Source organism: Carassius gibelio, chromosome A6 (assembly GCF_023724105.1).
Source record: "Carassius gibelio isolate Cgi1373 ecotype wild population from Czech Republic chromosome A6, carGib1.2-hapl.c, whole genome shotgun sequence".
Classification (NCBI taxonomy): Eukaryota; Metazoa; Chordata; class Actinopteri; order Cypriniformes; family Cyprinidae; genus Carassius; species Carassius gibelio.
This window is the reverse complement of record NC_068376.1, coordinates 18,060,851-18,080,383: the sequence shown is the minus strand read 5'-3', so window position 1 is coordinate 18,080,383 and position 19,533 is coordinate 18,060,851. Positions and strand designations below refer to the sequence as shown.

Sequence of the window (19,533 nt, the reverse complement as noted above, 5' to 3'; positions counted from 1 at the left end):
CTACAATAATACAAATATTTTAAATAATATCTAGGTTTTGATTCCAAATGTTTTGGTGGTATTTGCTAACTTGCAAAAAAATCCTATATGACTTTATTTGGTTGAACTTTTTCATGCAATTATAAAGAATGAAGACAGTAGCTTTCAAACTTCCATACACATTAAAGCATCATAAAAGTAGTTAGTATGTGCTATATTCTGAATCTTCTTAACCCATTCAATAGATTTGTCTAATTTCTGTCTGAAATTAATAAATGATGAAATAATTTTCACAAGGATAAACAAGAGCAGTGACTTATTTATAATCATTAGTTTATTGGTACCAGAGGTAAAATAAAACGGGAAAAAAAGAAACAAGATATTTTTTATTAATAAAAATACATTATACATTGTATAATGTCTGAATATTTTGGACAGGTATGCATGACCACTCCTAGTTATCTGGGGATGACTTGGGGCTGTGGTCGATAAGATTCTTATCAAGTGTCTGAATCTGAAACCAGGGTCCATCTCCTTTTTCTCTCATGTGTCGGCGGACTTCAAGTTGTAGTTGTCTACAAAAAAAATAGTTGATAAATTAGAGATTATCTTTTAGCCTAAAAGATAGCTTTAGCGTGCAGAATTTTGAAAGGTCATAATACAGAATGTTTAAAACCAAGTAATCTAAACCTCTAGAGTCTAGACAAGGGCTATTCAATTGACGTCCTGCCAATCATCTTCATCTGGCCCGAAGGAAGAGTACACTCAGGTTGCCTTGAAATTTTTTTTGCACTAATTAGTTTGTCAACAATGTCAAAAAAGAAAGAGACTCAAAATAAGTAGACAGTAGTGTTGACAAGCTCTTGTGTGAGGGGGTTGTCTAGTTTAACGAGTAAAAAGGCAGTGATATCGGTCATAACTTCTGGCGAGAAATAGTGCAGACACTGGATGAAGATGATTATCAAATGGAGCATAGTTTGAAAGGCTGCACATTCTGCTGTATGCATACACTGAGCCGCTTCAGCCAGTAACACTTCAACAGACAAAAACACACACAATTATGTCAAAATGCACGGTTTTGGCGAGTGACTTAAATGAGTTACAAAGCTCTAAATGACTGTCAAGAGCTGGGAGAAAATCGGACACGTATCAGATCCAAGTCATGTGCATCATGTTTTAAAGAGGCAGCGCTGCTTTTAAAAATAAATCTAATGAAGCCTGTCATTGATTTAAAACAGAGAACTTAAGAAAACGAGAAAATCACTGAACTGCTCTAGTCACTGTTTAACTTTCGTAGCTTGAATAAAGATTTGTTTATATAGTTTATGCATATTCAATTTATAGTTTGTGAAGATTGTTTTAAGCTAACTTAAATTAAAAGTTGTTATATTTTTCAGAGCCTATTAAATGTTAAAAATAATGGCTCTCAATTACAGGTGCATCTCATTTATTTCAGTAATTCAAGTCAAATTGTGAAACTCGTGCATTAAATAATTTCAATGCACACAGACTGAAGTAGTTTAAGTCTTTGGTTCTTTTAATTGTGATTTTGGCTTACATTTAAGAAAAACCCACCAATTTACTATCTCAGCGAATTAGAATAGGGTGATATGCCAATCATCTAATCAAGACATAACACTTGCAAAGGTTGTCAAAATTGTCTCTCAGTTTGGTTCACTAGGCTACACAATCATGAGGAAGACTGCTGAACTGACAGTTGTCCAGAAGACAATCATTGACATCCTTCACAAGGAGGGTAAGCCACAAACATTCATTGTCAAAAAAGCTGGCTGTTCACAGAGTGCTGTATCCAGGCATATTACCAGAAAGTTGAGTGGAAGGAAAAAGTGTGGAAGAAAAAGATGCACAACCAACCGAGAGAACCGCAGCCTTAAATCGATTCAAGAATTTGAGTGAACTTCACAAGGAATGGACTGAAGCTGGGGTCAAGACATACAGACGTGTAAAGGAATTTGGCTAAAGTTGTCATATTCCTCTTCTTAAGCCACTCCTGAACCACAGACAACGTCAGAGGCGTCTTACTTGGGCTAAGAAGAAGAACTGGACTGTTGCCCAGTGGTCCAAAGTCCTCTTTTCAGATGAGAGCAAGTTTTGTATTTCATTTGAAAACCAAGGTCCTAGAGTCTGGAGGAAGTGTGGAGAAGTTCATAGCCAAAGTTGCTTGAAGTCGAGTGTTAAGTTTCCACAGTCTGTGATGCAATGTAATCTGCTGGTGTTGGTCCATTGTGTTTTTAGAAAACCAAAGTCACTGCACCCGTTTACCAAGAAATTTTGGAGCACTTCATGCTTCCTTCTGCTGACCAGCTTTTTTTTTTGGTTAAATGACCATGGTGTTGGTGTGCTTGACTGGCCAGCAAACTCACCAGACCTGAACCCCATAGAGAATCTATGGGCTATTGTCAAGAAGAAAATGAGAAACAAGAGACCAAACAATGCAGATGAGCTGAAAGCCACTGTCAAAGAAACCTGGGCATCCACCTCAGCAGTGCCACAAACTGATCACCTCCATGCCATGCCGAACTGAGGCAGTAATTAAAGCAAAAGGAGCCCCTACCAACTATTGAATAAATGAACAGTAAATTAACTTACTTTCCAAAAGGCCAAGAATTCACTAAAATTTTTTTTTCTGTTTTATGAAGTATTCTAATTTGTTGAGATAGTGAATTGGTGGGATTTTGTTAAATGTGAACCAAAATAATCACAAAATTAAAAGAATCAAAGACTTAAGGCGGTCGCACACCGGACGAGAAGTGCTGCGTCGCGTCGCACCACACCACATGTAGGACAACTCGAGGTATCGCACACCGGACGCGCATATTCTATATGCATGAGCTCAATTTCGCAGCAAGAAGGGAGAGTTTTAACTTCAACTATTTTTATTTTTTTAAATATATGATTTTATTTGATAAAAGCTGAGTTTCGAACGTTAATTAATGAAAAGAATCTGTGTTATAATAAGTCTGTTATTGTTTTGTTGTATCTGTTGTCTAGGCAACTGTGCAGCCTGACTGAAAACGTAACCAAACACTTTGTAATGTTTTATTTGAATGAAACAAATGTACTGTATTTTAGTTTCAGTTTATAACATCTGGGTTTTTTAATATAAAACTATGCAGATGGCGCTCTGTGGCGCGGCAGAAATTTGAACTGTGTTCTGAGTCGTAGCTGGGCGCCGCGGACAGACGCCGAATGGCGCTGCCGGTGTGTGTACACTCACATAGAGAGTAATGTGTTCGAATTTTAAAGATGTGGCGCGACGCGACGCGGCGCTGCGCTTCTCGTCCGGTGTGCGGCCCCCTTTAAACTACTTCAGTCTGTTTGCACTGAATTTTTTTAATAAACGAGTTTCACAATTTGAGTTGAATTACTGAAATAAATGACCTTTTCCACGATATTCTAATACATTGTGATCAACATTCTTCAAAATATCTTCATTTGGTGAACAAGTGATGCAATGTAACTAAAGTACATTTTGGATGGCCTGAGGATGAGTGTATTTTCAGCAAATTTTCATTTTTGGGTGAACTATTCCTTTAATGTGAACAAATGAAATTTTATTGTAAAGTTTTGCCAGATATTTAAGAAAATATAACCCTAATTAAATGGATATAACTACATGTCATTTCTCATTGAATTTAAGTAGTTGAATAATAAGACATTTTACCTCATTTCAGCCTTCTCTGCCTCAATGTGGATAAGTGCCATCATTTTCTCATAGTCCTTCACTGGGCTGTCATAAAAGGTACGAGTAATCCAACGGGTGATGGGATGCTTAGATATTATGAAGACAACCAATGAAAGGAAAGACAAAAAGCATGACAGCAGCTACACAATTAAAAAAATGTATAAGATTAACAATGGCCAATTTTCTTCTGGCATATAGTGTGTATTTAATGTTTTATTCACTTAAATATCAGAATACCTTGTAGTACTCCCAGTGCTCTGGTTCATAGCCTTCTGGTATCTCAGCTAACTCAGATTCTCCTGTTTAGTGAAATGCAGATATGAATCAAGTTTTTATGGCAGGTACACAAGTTAAGAGGCACAACTATCAGGTAAAATAGAAACTTACCTATGAAGATATTAACAAATGTCACAAGCGCTGCCATAGGGATACCAGTCAGAATAATGTAATATTTCTAGTGTAATGACGTGAGAGTGAAGAGAAAGATCAGAACTTATTTTTTAATATTATTTGAAAAAGAATGAGAAGTATAAATAATATGCAACTAAAGTAAAGTATTAAAACAAGCTTTTACCAGCAGGTGAAGAAATCTTCTGTCATAGAAGTCGGTGGGCTTGATGATAAACATCCTTTTGCCATGGCTCCCATGGCGGACAACAACTGTAAAAGAAAGGTTAAAGGTTAAAGTAGGTTTAAAAAAAAAAGTCTGCAAGTCAACACACCATTGGTACAGCATTACTGCCTGCAAAACACGTTTTTTATTCAACAGGAAGTCGAATACAATACAGAACTAGTCTGAAGCAAGAGTAACATACAACTAGAGCTACAAATCCACCTTATGAGTCCTTGCTTAAGTGGAAGTAAAACTGTTACATACACAATGAGGGCCAAAATATTGTGCTTGACTGAAGTGTTAAATTAACTGCTTGCACATCAACAAGACGCTCAAGAAATATTCTGAATCACAAACTGCATGTATGAAATTCAAACTATATGAACATGAAAAAACGGCCATGCAAAATATTTAAATATTTACATAAGTATACAAACAACAACTGTATGTAATAGCTACAGGACGGTTATAGAGGGGATTGTTGTAGAGGCCAGTTTCATACACTTGACATGCTAAGCAAGCATAGGTCACTGCAAAAAAATATTCCTTCTAAACGGTCATATAGTTTGGTTTAGTAACAATAAATATCGTTTACCTTGTTTTGAACGTGCAACCGTCCGGGAGAGCAGATTTGAAGATTGACACGTTCGTTTCAGAGGGTTTAATCTGGCTGTAAAAGCAGCCACCGTACGCAAAAGGCTCATGCCCACCATGACTGTTGAGGGAGCGCGTGAACAAGGCCTGCTCTGATTGGCTCATCTGACGCAGAGTGAAGCCGTGCTCTCCATTGATATTTAGGGCAAAATAAAGCTGCCCAAATTAATAAGCTATTTACAATATTTTGCATATTTAAAATGAATAAATTAAATATTGGAATTTTTTTTACAAGCTATTTACATGAACAGTTATATTAGACATATAAGAAACATTGTTAATAGGTGGACATACCGGTAGTTCTCCATTGCTTGAAGAGAAAGCATGAGAATATAGAATAGAATAGAATAGAATAGAATAGAATAGAATAGAATAGAATAGAACACAGAATTAATTAATTAATATAGAAAACGTGCAAAATGAAAACAAAGTCTTGAATGCATGATAGTACATTATTCAAACTGAGAAGTCTATCTAATACAGTATTTCAATATTCTAATTTACAGTCATTTACATTTCAGTCTGCTGTACTACTCTAATCATTTTATTCCTTACACATTAAAAGTATTGATAATAATATAAAGAGGCTTAAATTATCGGTCTAAAAAGATAAAATCATCAAATATATATACACAATCATTTGGAAAGTAGCAATAATAACTGATGGATCATAAAATTATTGTTAAAAAAACTTTAAAATTAAAAAAAGAAACACTTGAAAAAAGGTGCACAAAGTAACACGCAAAGATTATTTTAATGTAAATATCAGATTTTATTTGATAACATTTTATAGTCCATTTATATCGATGTGTGCTGTGGTGTTGAACATTTGTAAACAAAAAGTTTAAAATTTCTTAATGTTAATATATAAATCTATCCGACAGGTGGCGCTGCACGCTTGCTTCCGACTGCTGCTGTCTGCAGACAATTTCAACGTGTCGTTACAGTCTCTTCACACACACACACACACACGAACACACGATATGCGACTCAAGCCTTCTCTAAACTTCATTCGTGTCAACGAAGGTATTTTTTTTTCGGGCTTAAATGTCAGTGCATCCTGATAGCGTCTTTACCTTAGTAACAGAAGCATGATTAAATATATCATCTATTGATTTTATTTACATAATTCTAACGTAAATTGTTTTCATATTTGTCGTAATTTAGACGGATGTCTGTGTTAAATTGATCAAAAGTGACAGTAAAGAATTCCACGTTTGAAAATTCTACCAATAATAATAAACGCTGCTCTTTTGAGCTTTTGATTCAAACAAGAATTCTGAAGAAGAAGAAAAAAACATATATGATGGTTTCCATTAATAAATTAACTAACACAAATGATAATAATAAATGTTTGTTAAACAGGAATCAGGATCATGTGACACTGAAGACTGGAGTAATGTCTTCTCAAACTTCAGCTTTACCATCACCAGAATAAATTTCATTTTTAACTTTAATAGAAAAACAATTGTTTTAAATTGTAATATTTGATAATAGTACAATTAAACTATATTTCTGATCCAAGTATTCAATGATCAATCTATTTTAACGGGCGAATGGCACAGGAATGTTTTTGGCAAAACCTTCTGGTAAACAAACCAAAGGAGTAAATGCTTTGCAGATTGTTCTCCTGTGCACATAAATTTTGTGTTTGTGTAATGTAACTTATTACAAAGCATGTTTGATCACCAGGTACCGCTTCAGAGAACATCCAATCCCCTGGTTTCTGAATTCCAGATACAAAAGGAGGCGATTCTTTGAACCATCACATGTTGCCCCTAACACAAGGTAAGTCTTGGAATTTTACAAGTCAGCAGAAACATGTTTCCCCATCAAAATTACCTGGAAATGTGATTTTTATATTTCAAAGATTTTATTCTAGCTCACAAACCTTTGTTGCATCTGAATACAATTTATTGTATTCCGAGAAAAGAGAAACCAAAAAAGACAACAATGTTTCCAAAAAAGTCTGCACTTGCATCAGATCACTGAAAATACTTTTCACATTTAATATCGTCTTTTCAACACACAGTATGTTTTTGTTTTTTGTTTTTCTCCAAAGGTTTTGGATTTGGGGTTTTGAATAAATTTAAGGGACACATTTAAATATAGGTTTTCCCCAACGTGCAAGTCTGAATTAACAAGTTGAAATGTACTAAAGATTAGAGCAGAAGTTTAAACACAAATGTAATACATCAGCAATTTTACCTCTTCAAGTAATATGAGAGAAATTTAGACAAGTTAACAAAAAACAATTTATTCCCAAAACAGCCAATCAATTGTTAAAAGCATAAACATTTTATTTCCTGTGGTGCATTTAAGAAATGGCAAAGTGGCATAAATCAAAAAACTATTTTAACTGTTCGAAGCACTGATACAATTGAGGGACATAATTCCCATGTACCAAAACACAACCTGGTCACTGTTGCTTTGTTAATTCATTTTTCGTCAAATGGGATTTATGAAAATACTGAGTGGAGTACAAAAAAGTCCAACCATGTCACCAGTCAAACTGTTTAAAATATGGTTTGTTTGCACAAAAAAATAACAGTAAGTGTCCTTGTTAGTTCCTGAGTCCACTAAGAAGGCTTTTTCTACTAGGTGGTGGTTGATGGTGTTTTTTTTTTTCTTTTCTTCTTCTTCTTTCCTCTCCTTTTGAAGGCATCCAGGTGTTGATGGAACTGATTAAGGGCACTTCCTATCAACACACTGTTTCCCACCTTCCTCATATTCCTGTTTTGAAATCCACATTTGCTGAAAAGTTCCCTACAAGTAACAAAAACAGAGCCATAATTAGTATATATCGTGATGTTGCTAGACTGAAATGAAGGGAATATGCTATGGTGAACATATTGAGTTTTTTTTTTTTTTTTTTAAAGGAAAAGAAATTGTAAGTGTAAATTCTATACATCTAATATCATAAATAACCGAGTGGCAGTAACTGGGTGTAAATGCTGGCTGACACTCCCGACATAACAGGTGCCTGTACTGCACACTAGTGCTGGTTGCTACACATCATAAAATGGAAAAAGGATGACAACAATGCAGTGTCGCTACTTCTGCCACACAAAATCATTTCAGAGGACATGACGGGGAGAAATGAAACTGCACCTGAAAGAAGTCAGTTCTTTTGGATTCTGTAAAAAAGATGGTGTGTTAGATACCCCAGTCTAAAAGAAGTGCCAATTAACAGTTCTCACAACTTGTAACGGTTACAAAACAGTTCCTCTGCCTCCCTAAACTCACTTTTTGAGTGGGATTTATCGATCAAAAGGGATAAACACATTTATTACGCATTTGATGGATAGCATTAGTGTTGGTCAAATCTCTATCGATATTACAATAATACTGTCGTCGTTGAATTTTTTTTGGCCACAACGATTGTGTAGTTCGAATCTGATCCCGTGACAGTCGTAGTGAACACTACTCACCAGAGACGCGAGGATAGAGCCCCCAATCCAAGCGCTAAATCTGCGCTCCACAGTTGTGTTGTTGGCTATCAATTTCAAACGCATACTCTGCAGAGGACAAAAAACAATTCATGTTATCACAAACCAACAAATCACTTCAAGAGACCCACCTGACACTCGAAAATAACTAAATCAAATGTGCCACTCACTGGTGGTGTCTTCTGCGAGAGTTCTCTGTTAAGTCTGTCTGTAAAGCCTTGGATGAGAGTGTTTCCTCCTGTAACTACCACACTGCCATACAGACCCTGTTTAAAAAAGAAAAATAAATGTGGGAAGAGATGCAGGAAGTGTAGACGTATAGCAAGTGTTTTAAAATCTTACTGGTCGAATGTCTATATCACACATGCCAACACTGGTGGTCACAACATGGCCGACTCCCAGCATGGTATTCCCTGACAGACCCTGTGAAAATGTTAAGATACCGTAAGAAAAAAAAAACTAGCATTTCGCAAAGACACTTTATAGGATATTTCTTGCCTTAGCGTTTGAAGGATCAAAAAGACCCTCTGGGATCTTGAGTCTTTCAGCTCCGAAATCACAGTTGTACCCATTAGGCAGCTCATAATGAACGGTGGGCATCTGCGCAGCTACTCTGTATAAAACAAATTGTGACAGTGTGGCGTTTTTCTTTAAGATCATAAGCATTGCATATACCCAAAAAGTCAATTGATAAAGCTGAATTTTAGTAGCACAAACATAGTTTCTCAGAAATCATTCTAATTTGTGGATTTGGTGCTCAAGAACATTTGTGCTGCTTAGTATTTTTAAGTAAACAAGCATACATTTCTTTCAGAATCATTTGATTTGAGGTTTATTGAATTTTATTGGTCACATTACAAATGTCTTTACTGTTTGGAACAGAGTTCCTATGAAAGCGGATCTGCTACTAAAAGAATACTGGCATGGAAACTGAGAGAAAAAACAGCTGAAAATATAGTTCATAGAATTAGATTCCCAAGAACAAAAGCAATAAAAAAAAGGTGTTCTATAAAACTCTATATTCAAGTATATTCTTAGTTCCAGGGGGAAGTGCAACTCAAACTCATGCCATCTGAATTCCCCAGAGTTACCCAAGCAAAATAACAGAATGAATGCTGCTGACATAATCGAAGACTAATTCAAATCTGCAATTAGTAGAGCTGAGTGGTATATAAAGTTTGTATGATTTTTCAATATATTTTTTATAAGTAATATGGTATGAGACAATGCCTTTTTTTATCGAGATACAGAAGTGGACAAAGTGAGCTGATGTGGGGACAGTGCATAATCCAATATGTTCTAAACATGAGACATGCTTTATATTAAAGGGCTAGAAGACATAATTAACTTGGAAGTTAAAGCGGCTCGCCTCCTCATGTACTGCTGACAGAGTCACTATTTGCATGGTTTTCCTCAGTGCATAATTTACATTTGACTGGTATATTCTCCAACTGTAAACATTAGAAAGTCAAGGTAATATTTCCATTTTGCTCTCAGGAGCCTTAACGCAGATTCTCTGCAGAAGCTGTAGCAGGTTCCCATCTAGCTTTATCCAACATGGTGCCAAACAGATGGAGTGCAATAATTGTGAATATTAAACCTACGAGTAAGTGTATTTTCTGATCACAGAATGCAGTAATGGGGTCATCAAAAATAAAATGCAATTAAACAGTGCTCGTGTTCCTTTACTGTAATTTTTAGTTTACTGAACTAAACTTCTGCTTTAAAAATCTTTTTTCTTTTTTTTTTAAGATTGTAATGTAATATAAGAATGTTATATAAAATATATATAAAAAATATATATGCATTTTTAAATCCAAATAGAAAATGTAGAGAATCCGAGATATATTTCAGCCAAAAAATACAGAGATATGATTTTTTGGCCTTATCACCCAGCATTAGCAATTAGTAGAGTTAAATATATCTGCCAAGATCAGACGGTTACATGGCAGAGCGGAATTTAAAAATGAATTTGTTACCAGCATACTACCTACATTAAATTGAGCCATTAGAAAAAAAGAATTTACAACAAAATCAATGTAAAGTGATAGTGATGAGCGCAGATGCTGAAAAAGAAAGCGTATTACTCTGGAAAGAGGCTCGAGACAGGGATGTACATGGTCACATTACTCTTTGCATTATACTTGGAACAACTTACTGAATATATTACAAGAAAATGAGGATATTAAGAAGATTAATATTAGAGAAAATGAAGTATCTTGTTAAACAGTATTTTGATGTACTTACGGCAACCTATTGATTTTTTACCTAAACTGATCATATCATCAAACTGGTCATATCAAACTGAGAGGGTAAAAATGAAGATAAACCCAGTTGCTTTCATATGTATTAAAAAAATATATTAAGGAAGATATAGCAAGATGGAACTTATTTCCCTTCTTCAGTTTCAGTTCAAGGATCAAATCCTTTAAAAAGAAAATGAAAAAGACTGTTATATCTATTTCAGACCCTACTGATAGCGATTAACCAAAATCTATTTAATGAATGTACAGTGGGTATAAAAAAAAAAAAAAAAGTAACCCTCTTTAAAATAATCACATTTTGTTGCTTTGCAGCCTGAAATGAAGACGTACAGTTTTTGTTTTATCCAGCTGTATTTACTCAGTGGAACTTATAACATACAAGTGAAAGATATAATGCATGATACTGACAAGATATACGTCAGTATTTTGTTGAACCACCTTTTGCTTTTATTACAGCCTTTAGTCTGTTGGGTTTGTCTCTACTAACTTTGCACATCTAGACTTTGCAGTATTTGCCCACTCTTCTTTGCAGAACTTCTCAAGTTCAGTTAAAGTTGATGGTGAGCATTTGTGGACTGGAGTCTTCAAGTCATTTCACAGATTTTTAATGGGGCTCAAGTCTGGGCTCTGACTGGGACATGCAATGACATTCACATTTTTCTCCTTCAACTACTGTGTGCTCAGTTTAGCGGTGTGCTTTGGGTCACTGTCATGTTGGAAGGTAAAACTTCTTCCCATAGACAATTTTCTGGCTGAGAGTGATGAAATATTTTATTTGCCCAACAGAAAACATTTGAAGAAGTGACTTTGCCTCATATGTGAGCTGGGTGCATTTAAAGGCCTGACTGTGTAGGCCTCATGGTTTAATTGACTGCAATATAATTGGAGAATACAGAAGGAAGTATCAGGGATGGGTGATGCCACAGGATGAGATTATAGGAAATAGATAATAGGAAAATAAATAAAAAGGAAATAGATAATGTGTGTGAAACTCATTAAAATCCTAAAATGTATATGCCTTTGCAACCTTGGGCACCAAGAAAGTAATAGATAAGAGAATGTATCTTCTGGAAAACAGATTAGCTAAGCAATTGTGGAAAGTACTGGGAATGATACATCAAAGAATGGTCTGTATACTCATTGGACAGTGACCAATAACAAAACTGTACCAAGATAAGAGTCTGGACAGAGACAGATTCAGCTGCTCTGCAGGCTTCTCAACTTTGTTGTCTTCTTGCAATAAAGTCTCATTTTGACTTCTGGAACTCTGCCTCCTGAGCATTATTTTACAAGACAGAGAAGACTTTTCTCCACAACAAAGGCAGCAAGAATTTGAAGGTATTTCGCGTTATTTGGATGGTGAGCTGTATTGGATTTCAACATACTCTGCCTCAGAATAATCAAGGTGCGTTTTGGCAAAGCTCAGATATGACTGCATGTGGCCTTTCTTGAGGAGTGGCTTTTTTTATCCTGACATGTTGGTGTTATATCTTTCACTTTTATGTTATAAGTTCCACTGAGTAAATACAGCTGGATAAAACAAAAACTGTCTGTCTTCAATTCAGCCTGCAAAGCAACAAAATGTGATTATTTTAAAGGGGGGTGATGCTTTTCAATACCCACTGTGTTTACGACAAGGTAAAAAACCTAGGGTTCATCTCAAAATGTTGTAGTTAGCCAAAGAAGGTGGGTGGGGGGAGTGATGGTACCCTTTTCTAAGAGATTATTATTAGCAGCACAGATGAGAGTCATGATATGTTGGTGTAATCCATTTTATGAGACCCAGTGGAAAAACAGAGAAGAAAATATCCTCCACTTCCAAACAGGCAACCCTAGCTCATAGCAACTTACAATATAAATACTACTGATAACCCAAGGGCAAAATAAGAAAATCTATTACAAAAATATCAATTAGAAGGAAATATGGTGCTTTTCAAATGGTGTGCATATGACTCAGATCTTATGACAAATAGATCAGATACTAGATTTAGAAACTGGACAACTAGAGGAATAACAGTTATATGTAATATATTAAAAGGAGACAACCCAGATATGAAACACATAGAAATTTTACTTGGGACGTCTACTGGTACCTACAGATACAAGAACAAATCCTCTAGTAGATTAATTTAGAAAAGGAACCTAAACATTTTCAGGGACTGTACAGCTAACTTAGATTTTTGGATACACAATGCTCTGCAAGAGATTTGTAAATGTGCAATGCCCCTAGAAAGTAAGACCTCTGAATATTTACCGCAAGAATTGAGAAAAACCGATACTTAATGAATATACTGTTGGTGGCTACTAAAAAGACTCTCACCAAGAAATGGTTTGTCACAGGAAAGTCCTACTATAAATACATTGATGGAAATTATAATGGATATTTACTAATTGGAAAGAAAACAGCATTTGTTAACCAAGAACTGGAACAGTTCACATTAAAATGGGAAAAACAGCAGGTTAACTAAGAAACATCCGACAGAAACTATTTTATTTTTCACAAGCTAATGTTCACTACCTATATACTTTTTTTATGCGGATATCCTGATGAATACTACTCTCAGGTCTATGGTAAACATCAATGTATGACACACACAACATCTGAAATCGATATGTAAATAGAAATCTAAATTTACCCAATGTTGAAATTCAGTGTCACATTTGATTCATTTAATGTGTGCTTGCTGAATAAAAGTATTGATTTCAAACATAAAAAAAAAATGAACTAAAACTTTTGAACAGTAGAACATGAAAATAAATGAACTTACTGTTCATCATAGGGTGAATCTGACACCTGTAGCACAGAGGCTTGGAAATCTTGTATGACAGTCTGAAATGACAGGAAGTAAGATTTATTATAGAATACGTGTAATGAATGCACTTCAGAAACTCTCCTCTATGCTCACTTACATTACACATATAGTTATGCCATGAACGGGTAACTTGAGGTAGTTTCTCTTTCTTCTTCCAACTTGCTGGAGTTCCTTCACGAACTGAATCCTTTCATGACAAAACACTGACATTAACTTTTCTTTGAACATTTCATCTATTCCCCACCGCCTCAAAAATGTAATGAGCATCCCAACCTCAAGAGACAATAATATGACTGAAAAGAATGAACTTGAGCATTCCTCACCTTCGATGCAATCACATACGGAGGCACTATTTCAACACCTAACTCTTGAAATAGCTCTCTACACTGCATACTCATGAAGTCACCGGCAAGAGGAGACTTTACAATGCCTGAAAGATCATAAAACATACATTATAGAAACATCAACAACATAAAAAAGATTTTATTACATTATTTATTATTCATAGATTAGAAAAAGTCAATAAATATGTAAATATAATTTTTAAAAATTGTTAAATTATATATTGTACTAAATAATTATATACATATCAACTTCAGTATTACAATATCTCCTTTATAAAATCCTTTAGTTTTATACTTGATATAATTTTTTTTTCTAAGCACCTTTGGTTTTACAAAGTGTTTTGAATTACCTTGTTGTAGGACATAACCATCATGCACTGGAATAGCAGTTGTGTGTGTCGATCCACTATCTAGCACTAAACCTGTGGACCGTCCATTAGCAAACCTGGAACGCTGAGTAAAGGATTTAACACTTCATGTGTTTTCCTACTGTCTCATTAAATGCTTTAAAATGAATATACTGCCCAAATTTGCCTTTTAAATGGATTACTGTCATTCCTTTTGACTGGATATGCATTCTCGACCAATGAAGAAATGAAAAATCAGTTGTTCTCAATCTTTTTGACTCCAAAGCCCCCCTTTTTCACAACAATAATCAGGCCCCATGACCTCTCCAGCTGTTTGCAGTTTACTAGATAAGGATTTTTTTAAATATTTTTATTCACTTTTCTCCCAGTACATTTTTAGCGCTTGAAAATGTATATTCACCATAAAAATGCCATTTAAAGACAATTATAATGTCTTTTCCAGGCCTAGAAATAACACATAAATACATCCAGATGATCTTTAAATCAGTCTTATTTTAAATTATTTAAAGTAATCTTAATGCCCTCTTATAAAAAAGAAAAACTGTTCTAAATGCAACTCATTTCACAAAGATTTGAAACTTAAGTCAGCCAATTGAAATAAAGGATACGCAGAAAGGACAGCTGATTTACACAGGAAGAAAGCAGGGATGTTGTAATGCTCAAACATTAGCTCCGTCAGCTTCTCTCTCTTTGCTCGTGTGTTCCACTACAAGATGAAGAAAACAAGATCACAGAGTCAAGCTGAAGAATATCAGCAGATGGCACATATATGATTTAATCTTTTAGATTGGATTTATAAGCGAAAATCAACATACCGAGGCCTCTGACATCAGGACTGGATGCAGACTGGGCTCTGATTTGAAGTGCATTTTGTAGGTGTGATCTAAAATGGCTTGGAAACTGTCCCAGTCCTCAACTTCACAAAAAAGAAAATGTGTTAAAGCGGGAATACACACACACAAATGACTCCCATTTAAGTACATTTACGAAAGTGATTTTATATTGCTAACATATTACATAACATAAATCAAACCGAAAAAATGAAACAATACTTATTCTGACCTGTACTTACCTAAAACAATAGGAAAATGTTATCATACTTAAAGTTATTATATAATAATATTGTTGCTGACAAATGGGTAAGACCTAGTGGTTTACAGGACAGTGGCAAAGCCGAAGATCCATAAAGAAAGCTGCACTTTTACTGACATCTAATAATTCTGGTTCTACTGGAAATTTTATAATTCTGGTTTTGCTATATGAACTCCTGTTACACTGAATACCAATTAAGTGTGTCTTCTGTAAATCATGGTGAAAAAGTATGATAGCCATTATTTTTGCTCAGAAAAAAATTAAACAGGACACATTTTAATGTACGGAATAAATAAGCAGTAAATTAAAATAAAAGCTGTATTACTCTTTCATTGCTTTGATGACTTTCACCCCTATAAAAACACTTACTCATGCCATTTTTGAGAGGTGACATGACCTCCATGTTTTCTCTCGGGACCCTGAGCTGGTTAGTGTCGATGTAATAGGTGGTGCCGCTCTTTCCCTTCTCTCCATCCGTCTCCATCGGTGTACTGCCATCCTCCCGGTCCAGAGTCACACCAATCACAGTAGGAAAATCAGCCTAGAAACCACAAAACAACTTTACGCTTAAAACATTTTTTTTTTTCAGATTCATCCCCATATATTGATGATATAATCATCCAACTGCTCACACCTTGGGACAGTCCTCTCCTGCATATCCAGCTCTCACGGAGTATGAGCCCATGTCAAAGACGAGAGCTCCAACTTCATCTGTGAAGAAACAATTCAACATCCAAAAAGAAACAGATGAGGAAACAACTAAAACACACACACACAATCTAAAAACTCGTATAATGTTGATCAAAAATATCTTTCTATCTGTCTATTACTATACGTAAATCTTCCAGCAAATTGTATTTTTATTAACTACGCACGCAATATTTTATTTTTATTAACTGCGTGCTCAATATTCTGCTGTATGCTGCATTCTATAAAGCATAAAAATCTGAAACGGTGACATCGGACTCATTTTCACTGAATTAGAGCAGAAATAATTATCATGTCATGCTAGTTTGATGGCTAGCGAGCTCATAAACGTGGCGAACTCATTCATTTGATTCTCCCTCCAAAATCGCCCTTACCTCCGCCATACACTCCGCCACTCATTTTTGCGGCTGGTCAATACTGAGGGAAGACAGCTGTTTGGTTTCTTATTTTAAAAGCGGGGATATAAAATAAGAGCCGTACGATTTGTATTTTCACTATCACAACAAAGGAAGCGAATCATACATCTTTTTCTTGGGGGGATTGTGGTGGGCTGTGGTTGAGGTGCTTTAAGCAGCGCCACCAGTCGGCATGGAGGATAAAAAATGAAACGCATAAAAAGTACAGTACTGAGGATTCATATTTTAAAGTATGGGAAAAGGATTAAGCCAGAAAAAGTAATTATGCAATTAATCTTTATTTGATTAAAGTCTATGAGTCAAGTTTATCCAGCTTCGGCAAAGAACTACTTGAAATGTATTGCTGAGTTGTGGAGACTAATGAAAGGTATATTTAGATGGATTAAGACTGACCATAATTGAGTCCAAATACAGTTTAAACTGAAATTTATGTCATTGGCTATATAAATTCATCCTGAAACATAATTTGATCAGCTCATTTAAGTTGAAAATAATATGATGATATGTTAGAAAAAAGTATTTTGAACAATTGAAAATCTTAATGAAACTAGGTACAAAGTTTGCCTTGAATCAGAGTACAATTATTCTGTTTCATTAGTACTCGTGTAAAGTGAAAGTGAAAGTGAAAGTGAAAGTGAAGTGACATTCAGCCAAGTATGGTGATCCATACTCAGAATTTGTGCTCTGCATTTAACCCATCCGAAATGCACACACACAGAGCAGTGAACACACACACTGTGAGCACACACCCGGAGCAGTGGGCAGCCATTTATGCTGCGGCGCCCGGGGAGCAGTTGCGGGTTCGATGCCTTGCTCAAGGGCACCTAAGTCGTGGTATTGAAGGTGGAGAGAGAGCTGTTCATGCACTAACCCCACCCACAATTCCATCCGGCCCGAGACTAGAACTCACAACCCTTCGATTGGGAGTCCAACCCTCTAACCATTAGGCCACGACTTCCCCGTGTACAAAACAACAAACAACCCAAAATAAAATTCATAAGTATATTACTATTAATTCTGTTCGCCACTGCAGATTTCCAGTGAAATATACCTGAATTATCAGCACATTACTACTTTACTTTACTTGCTTTTTATTTAATGTAATCTTAGATCCTTGAAATTAAAACATTGTGTATTCAAAATAAATCAAAATATAAAAACAAACAACTCTACTTCCATACATACTTTATATTTACTTTCATTAATAATATTTCTACTAAATATAAAGTTTTTTTTTAACCAATATACCTTCTACTTTAATTTAATGTACATTAACAGCAAGTGTTATCTCAGCACAGGTAGTAATACAAAAATTTGTTACATTGCTGACAGTAGATAAAACAAGATTATAAACATAAATGTATTTTTTTTAATGTTCCTTCATGTTTAAAATTCTTACAACTGCTCCCATTTATCATGACATTTTGTATATTTGTACCCCAGACAGTGATTCATCTAATTTTGAAGAAAAAATTTACACAAAGTTACTCATTTCCCCTTTGTGAAAGATTCCCTCTGATATGTAAAATGGATTTGAACAGCGTTTTTGATTCATGAGTAAAATAAAGTCTGTCGTTAGCATTAGTCATGTTTTCCAAGCTGCTTTCTGTCCCCAGATTCAGATCTCAGGGTGGCAGCTCTCCATTAAAAACTCACCTTTTTTTCATCCATTCCTGGTTTTGGGGAGCTGTTATTATTTACAGTTCCATTAACTGTTTACTATTCTATCTTTACATACATACATAAAAAAAGACCTTATACGTGTACAGAAACTCACAAGGTGAATCAGTTTTTATGAATAGTTTAAGGAAATAGTTTAGGGAGGTGTTCATTTGCATCACTTGAATGAGCTCAAAAAAAATCTTCTTGTCTGCAAAGAAATTTTGAGAGGTCCAATCCAGAGGTCCAATGAAGTTTAACTGTTGACTTGAATAGGCCTATAGAACTGAATGTGTAGATCTTTGAACATATCATGGTCTTTTACATGAACTTTCATTGCTCCACGCTACGGTACATGTTAAACTAACTCCAAATACTGAATGATTCAAAATGTAAACAGTATTCACTTTTATTAAGTTAAAAAAATAGCAAAAAAAAACACACAGAGGCAGCTCTCTGAATGACAAAAGATGTGCAATACATTCACCCTTTGTTTTTATACAGCCTGAATACTTAAGGGCCCATAATGAACTGATATATGTCTGTGTCCTCAGCCATGGGCAGCTGTTATCAGTCTGTGGAGAAAACGTCTTAAGCCAACAATAAATATTTAAACAGGGAAAAATATAATGATCTGCATAGATATAAGCCTATGACTCACATAGTTCTTCTGTCAATGCAAACACGGTTGCTACATGAAAACTTTCTCACCTTCAGTATATGTGTGTGCAAAGAGGAGGTGTTTTGCATGAGGAAGTCTAGTGGTCAACAAGGATGAAAACATTTTCATGTAGCAGTTTCAGTTTTAGACAGGAAACATAATTAAATGTGGAAGATGTCTGAATAAATCAATTTCTGCCAAGCATGTTTTCAAGATATCCAGATTTTACACAGGCAAAATGACTAGCCACAAGTAGGCTGCACATATACAACTATTTCACAAGTACACACAAGTTAACATGCAGTTTTCTGTTTTACATGAAAGCTGACATAATTTGTTTTTATTTCTGTGCAGTTTACCACAACACCAATAGATTAATGCTTAAAAGTGAATTATGTTTGGAAAAGAAGCTGAATAGGTGCACCTGGCACCTGTATCCTTATTTGCATGTGTTGTACTTCCATGAGGCCTTATTTGCATGACGATCTGGAAGCTGAGTATACAGTCCATGCTATAAAAGCATTAAGACTCTTCATGACTGTGATCATTTTACATCTATTGGTGAACTAAAGTATAAAAAAAGAGAAAATAAAACACTTTTAAAAAGTTCTTTAAGGGGGCTATGAATTGAATTTTTTAATTATTTTATAAGGTTCTCTGAGGTTCACTATAGTGTGGAAAAAAAAAACACTACATCATTTTATATATGATTTATCAATGTTTATTTTATAACCGGTATTTTTTTGGGGGTTGGATTTTTTAATTATTAAAAAGTTATTTAAAAAATGCAAATAATGAAATCTTTTA

General features: G+C 35.0%; 2 protein-coding genes across 3 annotated transcripts; both read right to left on the bottom strand.

Moving 5' to 3' along the window:
• Nucleotides 1-295: 295 nt before the first annotated feature.
• Nucleotides 296-5,072, bottom strand: LOC128015593 (NADH dehydrogenase [ubiquinone] 1 beta subcomplex subunit 5, mitochondrial). Its single transcript, XM_052599541.1, has 6 exons — nt 4,894-5,072; nt 4,260-4,345; nt 4,073-4,139; nt 3,923-3,984; nt 3,665-3,771; nt 296-554 (listed from the first exon to the last, which is right to left on the bottom strand). The coding sequence occupies exons 1-6, from the start codon at nt 5,009-5,011 to the stop codon at nt 434-436; spliced, it is 561 nt and encodes a 186-aa protein (XP_052455501.1). The 5' UTR covers nt 5,012-5,072; the 3' UTR covers nt 296-433.
• A 2,121-nt stretch (nt 5,073-7,193) lies between these two features.
• On the bottom strand, nt 7,194-16,535 carry LOC128015592 (actin-like protein 6A). Of its 2 annotated transcripts, none has more exons than XM_052599539.1 (14): nt 16,365-16,535; nt 15,917-15,993; nt 15,652-15,823; nt 15,006-15,106; nt 14,799-14,896; nt 14,173-14,267; nt 13,802-13,908; nt 13,576-13,665; nt 13,434-13,495; nt 8,900-9,014; nt 8,744-8,824; nt 8,572-8,667; nt 8,384-8,470; nt 7,194-7,718 (listed from the first exon to the last, which is right to left on the bottom strand). In XM_052599539.1, exons 1-14 carry the CDS (start codon nt 16,387-16,389, stop codon nt 7,638-7,640), a joined length of 1,287 nt encoding a protein of 428 aa, XP_052455499.1. In that variant the 5' UTR covers nt 16,390-16,535; the 3' UTR covers nt 7,194-7,637. The 2 variants fall into 2 exon arrangements, with proteins under 2 accessions (XP_052455499.1, XP_052455500.1); XM_052599540.1 differs by lacking the exon at nt 7,194-7,718 and adding an exon at nt 7,781-8,089.
• Between the last annotated feature and the right edge of the window lie 2,998 nt (nt 16,536-19,533).

Coding starts and splice junctions, on each gene's coding strand:
- LOC128015593 (XM_052599541.1), bottom strand. CDS start 5,011: ATGGTGGGCATGAGCCTTTTGCGTACGGTGGCTGCTTTTACAGCCAGA. Junction 4,140..4,259: donor GAAGATTTCTTCACCTGCTG/GTAAAAGCTTGT, acceptor TCATTACACTAG/AAATATTACATTATTCTGAC. Junction 3,985..4,072: donor ATTTGTTAATATCTTCATAG/GTAAGTTTCTAT, acceptor TTCACTAAACAG/GAGAATCTGAGTTAGCTGAG.
- LOC128015592 (XM_052599539.1), bottom strand. CDS start 16,389: ATGAGTGGCGGAGTGTATGGCGGAG. Junction 15,824..15,916: donor CAGGAGAGGACTGTCCCAAG/GTGTGAGCAGTT, acceptor TGTGGTTTCTAG/GCTGATTTTCCTACTGTGAT. Junction 9,015..13,433: donor GATTCACCCTATGATGAACA/GTAAGTTCATTT, acceptor TGTTTTATACAG/AGTAGCTGCGCAGATGCCCA.